The following is a 13,025-nucleotide window of genomic DNA, read 5'->3' on the forward strand; positions in this document are numbered from 1 at the left end:
CTATTTGAAAATGTTTGAGAATTTTCTACATTTTATTGTGTCTCGATGCTTTATGTTCATGTCAAAGCATAACAATTCTATATTTACCTCTTACTTTGTCTATTCAATTTCAATCCTTCAAACCATCGTTATAAGAGAACCAGCTATACCCAAAGAACTCATATAAGTGCTTTTTGCAAAAAAGTGATAATTTTCTCAGGATCATATCTTACAAACCGTTCGAAATTTATGTTGATGATCATACAAAATCAAAAACTGCATCTTCAAGAAGAAAATCACCAAATAAGTTATAAAAAATAACTTTGTTACTTTTAAGTGTTTTTTTGAATTATGCGTATACTTAATATTTGCAATAACAATAAATCACAAACACGTATACGTACAGGTGCCTCAATAACATCAGTGCAATGATCTAAATAACTAATTAACTAACTAACTAACTAACTAACTAACTAACTAACTAACTAACTAACTAACTACTACTAACTAACTAACTAACTAACTAACTAACTAACTAACTAACTAACTAACTAACTAACTAACTAACTAACTAACTAACTAACTAACTAACTAACTACTAACTAACTAACTAACTAACTAACTAACTAACTAACTAACTAACTAACTAACTAACTAACTAACTAACTAACTACTAACTAACTAACTAACTAACTAACTAACTAACTAACTAACTAACTAACTAACTAACTAACTAACTAACTAACTAACTAACTAACTAACTAACTAACTAACTAACTACTAACTAACTAACTAACTAACTAACTAACTAACTAACTAACTAACTAACTAACTAACTAACTAACTAACTAACTAACTAACTAACTAACTAACTAACTAACTAACTAACTAACTACTAACTAACTAACTAACTAACTAACTAACTAACTAAGTTTTTATACATATACTGAACTGATACTATTAATTTCAATCTCTTTAAACTATAATAATAAATTTTTTAAACTCTATTATCTTATGCAATATTTTAGTAATTATGTCAAATATTGTCGACCAATAAAATTAAATATACTATGACAATTATTGATAGTTATATGTATGTACATACAAAACATGAACATTAGATCTGCCCTTAAATATTGGTTTTGAAATGTTTTTAAACCCAAAGGATCCATTTAAACTAGATTTTTATTTATGAACAACAGGTCTAATAAATAATTTTTATAGGCACAATAAAATTTACGAACCTAAAAACAGTATATTTTTAAGTTGTCATACAACCAATAACAAATTGGTATTAAACAAAAACTAAAACTTTAATTATTAAATTTATTTCAGTTTACCAAATGACACAAACATTCATATTGTTTTCTAAAATGAAAAAAAAAACTAGAACAAAAAAAAAATTGACATTTCAATAACGACACGTTCTAAATAAAAATTTACATGAACATTAGGGTGATTGCTTTATTAAGTTGAAAGCAAAACTTTTTTCAAAAACTGTAATGAAAGCGATTAATTTTATATGAATCAGAGTTCGACTATTATATCAAGTGTCCCTGTAATTCGATATAGACTCCATAAAACATACAACAAATCTTTAAATACCTTAATTTAATTACATGACGTCAGCAAATAAAAAAACATTTTATTGATTTATAATAAAAACAAAAAGAAATATTCTATATTTATTAACAAAAACTACAGGAGAAATTTGTCAGCCATGGACAATTTCTACATGATTCGTAGTTTTATAATAGATAAGTCAATATACTTGAATTCAATCTATTTTTAAGTTGTTGTAGTTCATTCGATTGCTCTTAATCTGAATTTCTCGAAATTTCCAAAATCTATAAAAAAAATTCATTAAAGCAAAAGTATTTTGTTTAAATTTCTTATTTTTTCTTAAATTTTCAATTAGAATACATATTTAAAACATTTAACGACGGCATCTCTGCTCACATATAGCCCTCGTACACCAACGATTACTATTGCCACTAGCACCTAAAAAGCGCATTTCATGACATTGCCTACCATCGTAATACCACATGATACTGGGTAAACAACCGCGACAGATACGACCGGTATTACGTGGACCAACACAGGTGGAGACACCTAAAAAGTAAGTAATTAAGTAGTTGGTTAAATAATAAAAAGCTAACTCAAACTTACGTGGACTATTCCTACATCTTTGAGACGAGCAGTCAGCCACCAATGCGAGTAGAATTAGGCACAAATGTTGAAATAACTTCATGTTGATATAAAGTTGAAAGGAAAATTATATATAAGTAATTTTTGAAAAACTATACCTATTTATAGAAACTTCTGGAGAAATCTGTTAAAGGCTAGTGTAACTATTGTATTGAAAATTATTTAAAAATAACAAAAATATGTTTGTGAAACAATTGTTTTGGAAATAATTATTTAACAGAATTAAACAATAACTTGTATATATTGTTTTCAAACAAAACCTTGAGGTTGTGTTTCGATTTTAGCCTTTAAATTGCAGTTGACTGTAATGACTGTAGTTTGTATCAGGGCTGGGAAATTCAGTTCTATTAAACATTTTTCAGTATTTTTACATCAATACTTACTAGACATTATTTATCGACTGGACATTAGACTGTTAATTACCAGATAATAAACAAGATTAATATAGACTAGACTGTAGACTAGACTATAGACTAGACTAGACTATAGACTAGACTATAGACTAGACTATAGACTAGACTATAGACTAGACTATAGACTAGACTAGACTAGACTATAGACTAGACTATAGACTAGACTATAGACTAGACTATAGACTAGACTATAGACTAGACTATAGACTAGACTATAGACTAGACTATAGACTAGACTAGACTATAGACTAGACTATAGACTAGACTATAGACTAGACTATAGACTAGACTATAGACTAGACTATAGACTAGACTATAGACTAGACTATAGACTAGACTATAGACTAGACTATAGACTAGACTATAGACTAGACTATAGACTAGACTATAGACTAGACTATAGACTAGACTATAGACTAGACTAGACTAGACTATAGACTAGACTATACTAGACTAGACTAGACTATAGACTAGACTATAGACTAGACTATAGACTAGACTATAGACTAGACTATAGACTAGACTATAGACTAGACTATAGACTAGACTATAGACTAGACTATAGACTAGACTATAGACTAGACTATAGACTAGACTATAGACTAGACTATAGACTAGACTATAGACTAGACTATAGACTAGACTATAGACTAGACTATAGACTAGACTATAGACTAGACTATAGACTAGACTATAGACTAGACTATAGACTAGACTATAGACTAGACTATAGACTAGACTATAGACTAGACTATAGACTAGACTATAGACTAGACTATAGACTAGACTATAGACTAGACTATAGACTAGACTATAGACGAGACTATAGACTAGACTATAGACTAGACTATAGACTAGACTATAGACTAGACTATAGACTAGACTATAGACTATACTATAGACTAGACTATAGACTAGACTATAGACTAGACTATAGACTAGACTATAGACTAGACTATAGACTAGACTATAGACTAGACTATAGACTAGACTATAGACTAGACTATAGACTAGACTATAGACTAGACTATAGACTAGACTATAGACTAGACTATAGACTAGACCTATAGACTAAGACTATAGACTAGACTATAGACTAGACTATAGACTAGACTATAGACTAGACTATAGACTAGACTATAGACTAGACTATAGACTAGACTATAGACTAGACTATAGACTAGAGACTAGACTATAGACTAGACTATAGACTAGACTATAGACTAGACTATAGACTAGACTATAGACTAACTATAGACTAGACTATAGACTAGACTATAGACTAGACTATAGACTAGACTATAGACTAGACTATAGACTAGACTATAGACTAGACTATAGACTAGACTATAGACTAGACTAGACTAGACTATAGACTAGACTATAGACTAGACTATAGACTAGACTATAGACTAGACTATAGACTAGACTATAGACTAGACTATAGACTAGACTATAGACTAGACTATAGACTAGACTATAGACTAGACTATAGACTAGACTATAGACTAGACTATAGACTAGACTATAGACTAGACTATAGACTAGACTATAGACTAGACTATAGACTAGACTATAGACTAGACTATAGACTAGACTATAGACTAGACTATAGACTAGACTATAGACTAGACTATAGACTAGACTATAGACTAGACTATAGACTAGACTATAGACTAGACTATAGACTAGACTATAGACTAGACTATAGACTAGACTATAGACTAGACTATAGACTAGACTATAGACTAGACTATAGACTAGACTATAGACTAGACTATAGACTAGACTATAGACTAGACTATAGACTAGACTATAGACTAGACTATAGACGACTATAGACTAGACTATAGACTAGACTATAGACTAGACTATAGACTAGACTATAGACTAGACTATAGACTAGACTATAGACTAGACTATAGACTAGACTATAGACTAGACTATAGACTAGACTATAGACTAGACTATAGACTAGACTATAGACTAGACTATAGACTAGACTATAGACTAGACTATAGACTAGACTATAGACTAGACTATAGACTAGACTATAGACTAGACTATAGACTAGACTATAGACTAGACTATAGACTAGACTATAGACTAGACTATAGACTAGACTATAGACTAGACTATAGACTAGACTATAGACTAGACTATAGACTAGACTATAGACTAGACTATAGACTAGACTATAGACTAGACTATAGACTAGACTAGACTAGACTATATAGACTATAGACTAGACTATAGACTAGACTATAGACTAGACTATAGACTAGACTATAGACTAGACTATAGACTAGACTATAGACTAGACTATAGACTAGACTATAGACTAGACTATAGACTAGACTATAGACTAGACTATAGACTAGACTATAGACTAGACTATAGACTAGACTATAGACTAGACTATAGACTAGATATAGACTAGACTATAGACTAGACTATAGACTAGACTATAGACTAGACTATAGACTAGACTATAGACTAGACTATAGACTAGACTATAGACTAGACTATAGACTAGACTATACTAGACTATAGACTAGACTATAGACTAGACTATAGACTAGACTATAGACTAGACTATAGACTAGACTATAGACTAGACTATAGACTAGACTATAGACTAGACTATAGACTAGACTATAGACTAGACTATAGACTAGACTATAGACTAGACTATAGACTAGACTATAGACTAGACTATAGACTAGACTATAGACTAGACTATAGACTAGACTATAGACTAGACTATAGACTAGACTATAGACTATGACTAGACTATAGACTAGACTATAGACTAGACTATAGACTAGACTATAGACTAGACTATAGACTAGACTATAGACTAGACTATAGACTAGACTATAGACTAGACTATACTAGACTATAGACTAGACTATAGACTAGACTATAGACTAGACTATAGACTAGACTATAGACTAGACTATAGACTAGACTATAGACTAGACTATAGACTAGACTATAGACTAGACATAGACTAGACTATAGACTAGACTATAGACTAGACTATAGACTAGACTATAGACTAGACTATAGACTAGACTATAGACTAGACTATAGACTAGACTATAGACTAGACTATAGACTAGACTATAGACTAGAGTATAGACTAGAGTATAGACTAGACTATAGACTAGAGTATAGACTAGAGTATAGACTAGACTATAGACTAGACTATAGACTAGACTATAGACTAGACTATAGACTAGACTATAGACTAGACTATAGACTAGACTATAGACTAGACTATAGACTAGAATATAGACTAGACTATGGACTAGACTATGGACTAGTCATAGTTTAGATCAAGAGCTAACAAATTCCTCTTTAGTTCGTTCTTCTTTTTATCTTAAGACGAGAATTTTTCAAGTTATTTGTAGTACAACCATTTCATCAGTTTGCTAAATAGCCTTTTACATGGAAATTTTTTTATATGTCAAATTAAGTTCCAAAACTCATACCAAAATACTTAGCATTTTATGAAAGAAATTAAGAAATTTTATTACCTTTTTTATATTATTTCTAATAGGAAATTGAGACTTTTATTATTCGTTTGTAAGTATTTGACGACTTGTTTTATAAATCAATAAATTAATGGTAATAAACGCAAGAAAAAAATTATAATGATGTAAATATTTTCCTTCCCGTAGATAAATTAATATTGCGAAATTTTTAATGAGATTTTGCACGAAAACTTATAAACAAATATCTATTGAAATTAATAATGATTAATGATTTATTGTATGATAATTATTTTCAACAAAAATGATTGATTGACAAAACGATTAAATTGCATGCCTATGGATTAGTGTAATTAAAGTTGAAAGTTATTTTCAGAATAAGAAAGGGAAAGGTAAAAAATTCGACTTTAAATTACCTTCAGTATGTAATTGTAATATGATAACATTACAAACCTCTTGCTATGTCATGCAGTAGGTATATAGTAGTCCTGAAAAATTAGCAATCCAATATGCATAGTACTTAAAACTAGAAAAATTGCATATTTATCAAATTGGTTTGTCATTCTATTACTATTATTTTGTTAGCAATTTCATTTGTTATAACTCCTGCATTGTTTAAGGTCAAAAGTCAAAAAAAAAAATATGGTTTGCAAAATACAGATACCAAATACAATGTTCAAGTTTCAATTGTTGGTTTTGCTCAAAAGACCACAAATAATATTTTAGTTCTATTTTTTCACTCTTTCTACTTATTACTTGAGCTTTTAACGAATTGTTGCAACAAAATGTTGTTGATTTGCCTTTGTCATTTGTATACTAAGTTGACCTAGTAAAAGAACAAAAATAAAATGTCATAAATATTTTATTGTTGGTAAGGAAAAAATCCACTTAAAATATAATAAAAATATGAAAAAGTAAAAAAAATTGCCAATCAAATGGATTTTGGTTAAAAGGCAAAAAGTTAATTTATTAATAGTGGGCTATTGATTTATGAATATATAATAGGTTGTATTTTTGAAATCCTACAACGATATAGCAAAATAGTTTTTAAAACCACAAAACAGAAAAAAACTAGTAAGAATCTATAGTCGGGCCGACTATAGTGGCCGACCATCATCAGCACAAACAGGGTTGGAAAAATTCAGTAGTATTTTTTGACATGAGAATGAAGTATCTTTAATACTTATATTGGGTTTGTGCTGATGCCAATGAAATTTGCCACATTATCTTCTACGGTACCGGAGACGAAGTCTGTTGAAAATGGTTAACATCTGTCCATTACTTCACTTAGCCCCCATACTAGCACTCTTACTTGTTATACACTATCAATTAGCTTAGGATCATTTTCTGAGTCGATTTAGCCTAGCCCCCATATAACTGAACCCCTGAATAAGGCTTGTAAACCGTGTAATCAAAATACAGGTCTCAATTTTGAAGATAATTAAATGCAATTTGGCACATGATCTTCTATGGCACCGGATTAACATCGGTACATTATTTCACCTAGCCCCCATGCAACTGAACCCGATGAATTAGGATTTAAGTTGATAATTATGTTTAATATACTCGTATCTCGACAAAAAGCTACAAAACCAAGTTCTGTACTTGCCTTGATGATCCTTATGAATTTTATAAGTAAAGGGTCTCATTTGACCATAGCCCCTATTTAAAGCCCCTTCAAAATTTGACTTAAATGTCCACAATTTTATTCAACAATAAATGGCTTAAGTATAATTCAAGGCAAGGTACAATTCAACTTTAGCTTCAGCTTTATTATGAAAACTAAATCACATTTTATTTTTGTAACAAGTGTAGGGTATTATATGGTCGGCCTCTCCGACTATAATTTCTTACTTGTTTTTTTTTTCAATATAGTATATATGTACTTCATAATCTTAAAGTCCATTTAAAAGAAAATCTGGCCCGATATGAAGTAAATGTTGGTTAGTTAGTTAGTTAGTTAGTTAGTTAGTTAGTTAGTTAGTTAGTTAGTTAGTTAGTTAGTTAGTTAGTTAGTTAGTTAGTTAGTTAGTTAGTTAGTTAGTTAGTTAGTTAGTTAGTTAGTTGGTTAGTTAGCTAGTTAGTTAGTTAGCTAGTTAGTTAGTTGGTTAGTTAGTTAGTTAGTTAGTTAGTTAGTTAGTTAGTTAGTTAGTTAGTTAGTTAGTTCGTTCGTTCGTTCGTTCGTTCGTTCGTTCGTTAGTTAGTTAGTTAGTTAGTTGTTAGTTAGTTAGTTAGTTAGTTAGTTAGTTAGTTAGTTAGTTTAGTTAGTAGTTAGTTAGTTAGTAGTTAGTTAGTTAGTTAGTTAGTTTAGTTAGTTAGTTAGTTAGTTAGTTAGTTAGTTAGTTAGTTTTTATTAGTTAGTTAGTTCGTTAGTTAGTTGTTGTTAGTTAGTTAGTTTTAGTTCGTTAGTTAGTTAGTTAGTTAGTTAGTTCGTTATGTTCGTAGTTAGTTCGTTAGTTCGTTCGTTAGTGTTTTAGTTCGTTTTGTTAGTTAGTTAGTTAGTTCGTTAGTTTTTAGTTTTTTCGTTCGTTCGTTCGTTCGTTCGTTCGTTCGTTCTTTCGTTCGTTCGTTCGTTCGTTCGTTCGTTCTTTCGTTCGTTCGTTCGTTCTCGTTCGTTCGTTCGTTCGTTCGTTTCGTTCGTTCGTTCGTTCGTTCGTTTCGTTCGTTTCGTTCGTTCGTTCGTTCGTTCGTTCGTTCGTTCGTTCGTTCGTTCGTTCGTTCGTTTCGTTCGTTTTTCGTTCGTTCGTTCGTTTCGTTCGTGTTCGTTCGTTCGTTCGTTCGTTCGTTCGTTCGTTTCGTTCGTTCGTTCGTTCGTTCGTTCGTTCGTTCGTTCGTTCGTTTCGTTCGTTCGTTCGTTCGTTCGTTCTTTGTTTCGTTCTTCGTTCGTTCGTTCGTTTCGTTCGTTCGTTCGTTCGTTCGTTCGTTCGTTTCGTTCGTTCGTTTTGTTCGTTCGTTCGTTCTTTCGTTAGTTCGTTGTTCGTTCGTTCGTTCGTTCGTTCGTTCGTTTCGTTCGTTCGTTCGTTTCGTTCGTTCGTTCGTTCGTTCGTTCGTTCGTTCGTTCGTTTTTTTCGTTCGTTTTCGTTCGTTCGTTCTTTCGTTCGTTCGTTCGTTCGTTCGTTTCGTTCGTTCGTTCGTTCGTTCGTTCGTTAGTTCGTTCGTTCGTTTCGTTCGTTTTCGTTCGTTCGTTTCGTTCGTTCGTTAGTTCGTTCGTTCGTTCGTTCGTTCGTTCGTTCGTTCGTTCGTCGTTCGTTCGTTCGTTCGTTCGTTCGTTCGTTCGTTCGTTCGTTCGTTCGTTCGTTTCGTTCGTTCGTTCTTTTCGTTCGTTCGTTCGTTCGTTCGTTCGTTCGTTCGTTCGTTCTTGTTCGTTCGTTCGTTCTTCGTTCGTTTCGTTCGTTCGTTCTTTTGTTCGTTCGTTCGTTCGTTCGGTTCGTTCGTTCGTTCGTTTCGTTCGTTCGTCGTTCGTTCGTTCGTTCGTTCGTCGTTCGTTCGTTGTTCGTTCGTTGTTCGTTCGTTTCGTTCGTTCGTTCGTTCGTTCGTTCGTTCGTTCGTTTCGTTCGTTCGTTTCGTTCGTTCGTTCGTTCGTTCGTTCGTCGTTCGTTCGTTTGTTCGTTCGCGTTCGTTCGTTCGTTCGTTCGTTCGTTTTTCGTTCGTTCGTTTCGTTCGTTCGTTCGTTCGTTCTTTCGTTCGTTCTTCGTTCGTTCGTTTCGTTCTTTCGTTCTTGTTCGTTCGTTCGTTCGTTTCGTTCGTTTTCGTTCGTTCGTTCTTCGTTCGTTCGTTTCTTTGTTCGTTCGTTCGTTCGTTCGTTCTTCGTTCGTTCGTTCGTTCGTTTCGTTAGTTCGTTTCGTTCGTTTCGTTCGTTCGTTCGTTCTTTTCGTTTCGTTCGTTCGTTCGTTTTCGTTCGTTCGTTCGTTTCGTTCGTTCGTTCGTTCGTTCGTTCGTTCGTTCGTTCGTTCTTTCGTTCGTTCTTCGTTCGTTCGTTCGTTCTTCGTTCGTTTCGTTCGTTCGGTTAGTTCGTTCGTTCGTTCGTTCGTTAGTTTCGTTCGTTAGTTCGTTCGTTGTTAGTTGGTTCGTTCCTCGTTGGTTCGTTCGCTGCTTTGTTCTTTGCTCTTTCCTCGATTGTTTCGTTGTTTGGTTCGTTGGTTGTTTTTTTTTTTTCTTTTAAAAATATTTGTTCATTAGAAATTGCTGCGAAAATTTAATGAACATTTTAGGGGTCTTCATTAAATCAAAATTACTATTTTTGGTTTTAGTTCAATGTGTGGATTATTGTTGTTGCTCAAATGTCAGTAAATAAATTCTGTCATTTGTATACTGTTCGCCTTTACTATTATTTTGAAAAACTGCTTTATTTACATTAATTAAGTATGAAATATTTATTTTTTCTAGATTTGTCTTAAATTGGTATATTTTTATATATTTTTGAAAAAAACTTTCTTTTTTAGCCCGATGTTAACTATTTCTGTTCAATTAATTCTCAGTTAAAATTTTCTTATAATATGTTTTTATGTTTTTCTTTAATATGCCCAAAATTAAAAATATATGTACATATACAAGAGTAAATACAATACAAAGAAAGTAAATTATTACAGTCTTAATTAAACAATACTAAACAACTGTATAAACAATTATTGAAGATTTTTTCTGTGTTCTTTTTTATCATTTATAACAAATTGTATACTTTTTTATTTTCTATACTGCAATTCATTCATGCCACGAGTTTCTGTGTAAAAAAAAGAAATTTTTCTTATATTTGATTTGATGTGTTTATTTATTAAAGGCCGGCCACATTCATCAAAAGTCAATAAAATTGATTTTTTTATATCAATCGGATGCCTTTTGATCGATAAGACTTCTTTTAGTTGTTTTGCTTGTTCGATTGTTCATTATTTAGATGGTAAGCCAACCAAAACGACCTTTAGATTGATGCATAAGTTGCGCCCACTTTTTGTTTAGATAGATTTTTTTAACACCTTACACCTCAACCTACTTGAAAGTAAATGTTTGCGATAAAATATAATGTTAATGGAAACAAGTGTTTTATTTTTCTTATAAACTTAACTTTTAGTTTATTTTCTTTTTTTTGTCAATAAAATCATGTTTTTTATTATTCAACATTTTTTTTTATTTTATGTTAAATATTTAGCACTTATTATTTGCTTTTAACAGGAAATTATTCCTTAATTGATAAAAACATTAGTTTTCTTTTTTATGTATTTTGTTTTCTTTATATTTTTTTCTTACAAATCTATTCAAACACAAATATTTCTGTGTAATTTTTCCATAATGTTTTACCATTTTAAAAACAATTTGTAGAATACCAAAAATACAGTAATGTGTACCGAAAAGTCTAAAAAGGTCTAAAAAAAAAAAAGTTTAGTAAAAATAAATTTTACATTTTGAACTTTCACACTTTCACATAACAGATATTTTCCAAGATATAACATTGCATTTAAGGAAAAAAATACAAATGTCAGAAAAAGGATACTTGGGACATTTTTAACAGCATTTGGAAATAATAACAGAACGAGAGACAAGGGAAGAAGACAATTCTATTATGAAAGACATGACATTTTTCACAGTATAATATCAGCAATTTAAAACTAAAAAATCCTAAAGATTTATTTTATTCACAGTTTTTAACTTTGTAAGAATTTCGCAGTCATATCGCAAATTTACTGGAAGACTGGCATATCACAAAAAAGTTGTTTTGGAAAAAATGACTGTGAATGTTTTTCCTTTACCACAAACATTGATCTCCCGCCGAAAATATATGTATCTACAGTTCGAAGAAAGCAAATTTTGGTGTTACATCAGTCTTGTAGCAAATGAGCGAATATAAGACATGAAATATTAAAAATTTCTCTATTTAAATAACGCAAAGGGGCAACGGACCCATAGTAAGGACTATAGACTAGACTATAGACTAGACTATAGGCTAGACTATACTAGACTATAGACTAGACTATAGACTAGACTATAGACTAGACTATAGACTAGACTATAGACTAGACTATAGACTAGACTATAGACTATAGACTAGACTATAGACTAGACTATAGACTAGACTATAGACTAGACTAGACTAGACTATAGACTAGACTATAGACTAGACTATAGACTAGACTAGACTAGACTATAGACTAGACTATAGACTAGACTATAGACTAGACTATAGACTAGACTATAGACTAGACTATAGACTAGACATAGACTAGACTATAGACTAGACTATAGACTAGACTATAGACTAGACTATAGACTAGACTATAGACTAGACTATAGACTAGACTATAGACTAGACTATAGACTAGACTATAGACTAGACTATAGACTAGACTATAGACTAGACTATAGACTAGACTATAGACTAGACTATAGACTAGACTATAGACTAGACTATAGACTAGACTATAGAATAGACTATAGACTAGACTAAAGACTGGACTAAAGACTAGACTAAAGACTAGACTATAGACTAGACTATAGACTAGACTATAGACTAGACTATAGACTAGACTATAGACTAGGCTATAGACTAGACTATAGACTAGACTATAGACTAGACTATAGACTAGACTATAGCTAGACTATAGACTAGACTATAGACTAGACTATAGACTAGACTATCGACTAGACTGTAGACTAGACTATAGACTAGACTATAGACTAGACTATAGACTAGACTAGACTAGAGACTAGACATAGACTAACTATAGACTAGACTATAGACTAGACTATAGACTAGACTATAGACTAGATACTAGACTAGACATAGACTAATATAGACTAGACTATAGACTAGACTTAAGACTAGACTATAGACTAGACTATAGACTAGACTATAGACAGACTTAGACTAGACTATACTAGACTATATACTAGACTCTAGACTAGACTATAGATGACTAGAGACTAGACATAGACTAGA

At 31.5% G+C, this 13,025-nt stretch overlaps 1 protein-coding gene across 1 annotated transcript; it reads right to left on the reverse strand.

Moving 5' to 3' along the window:
* Nucleotides 1-1,908: 1,908 nt before the first annotated feature.
* On the reverse strand, nt 1,909-2,239 carry LOC119614458 (male accessory gland serine protease inhibitor-like). The gene is made up of 2 exons (XM_037970581.1): nt 2,149-2,239; nt 1,909-2,091 (listed from the first exon to the last, which is right to left on the reverse strand). The coding sequence occupies exons 1-2, from the start codon at nt 2,228-2,230 to the stop codon at nt 1,916-1,918; spliced, it is 258 nt and encodes an 85-aa protein (XP_037826509.1). The 5' UTR covers nt 2,231-2,239; the 3' UTR covers nt 1,909-1,915.
* Nucleotides 2,240-13,025: the final 10,786 nt, after the last annotated feature.

This window comes from Lucilia sericata, unplaced genomic scaffold, assembly GCF_015586225.1.
Source record: "Lucilia sericata isolate MDLA Ls3-8-SP2 unplaced genomic scaffold, ASM1558622v1 Contig002920F_arrow, whole genome shotgun sequence".
Lineage (NCBI taxonomy): Eukaryota > Metazoa > Arthropoda > Insecta > Diptera > Calliphoridae > Lucilia > Lucilia sericata.

Coding starts and splice junctions, on each gene's coding strand:
- LOC119614458 (XM_037970581.1), bottom strand. CDS start 2,230: ATGAAGTTATTTCAACATTTGTGCCTAATTCTACTCGCATTGGTGGCT. Junction 2,092..2,148: donor AAGATGTAGGAATAGTCCAC/GTAAGTTTGAGT, acceptor CTTACTTTTTAG/GTGTCTCCACCTGTGTTGGT.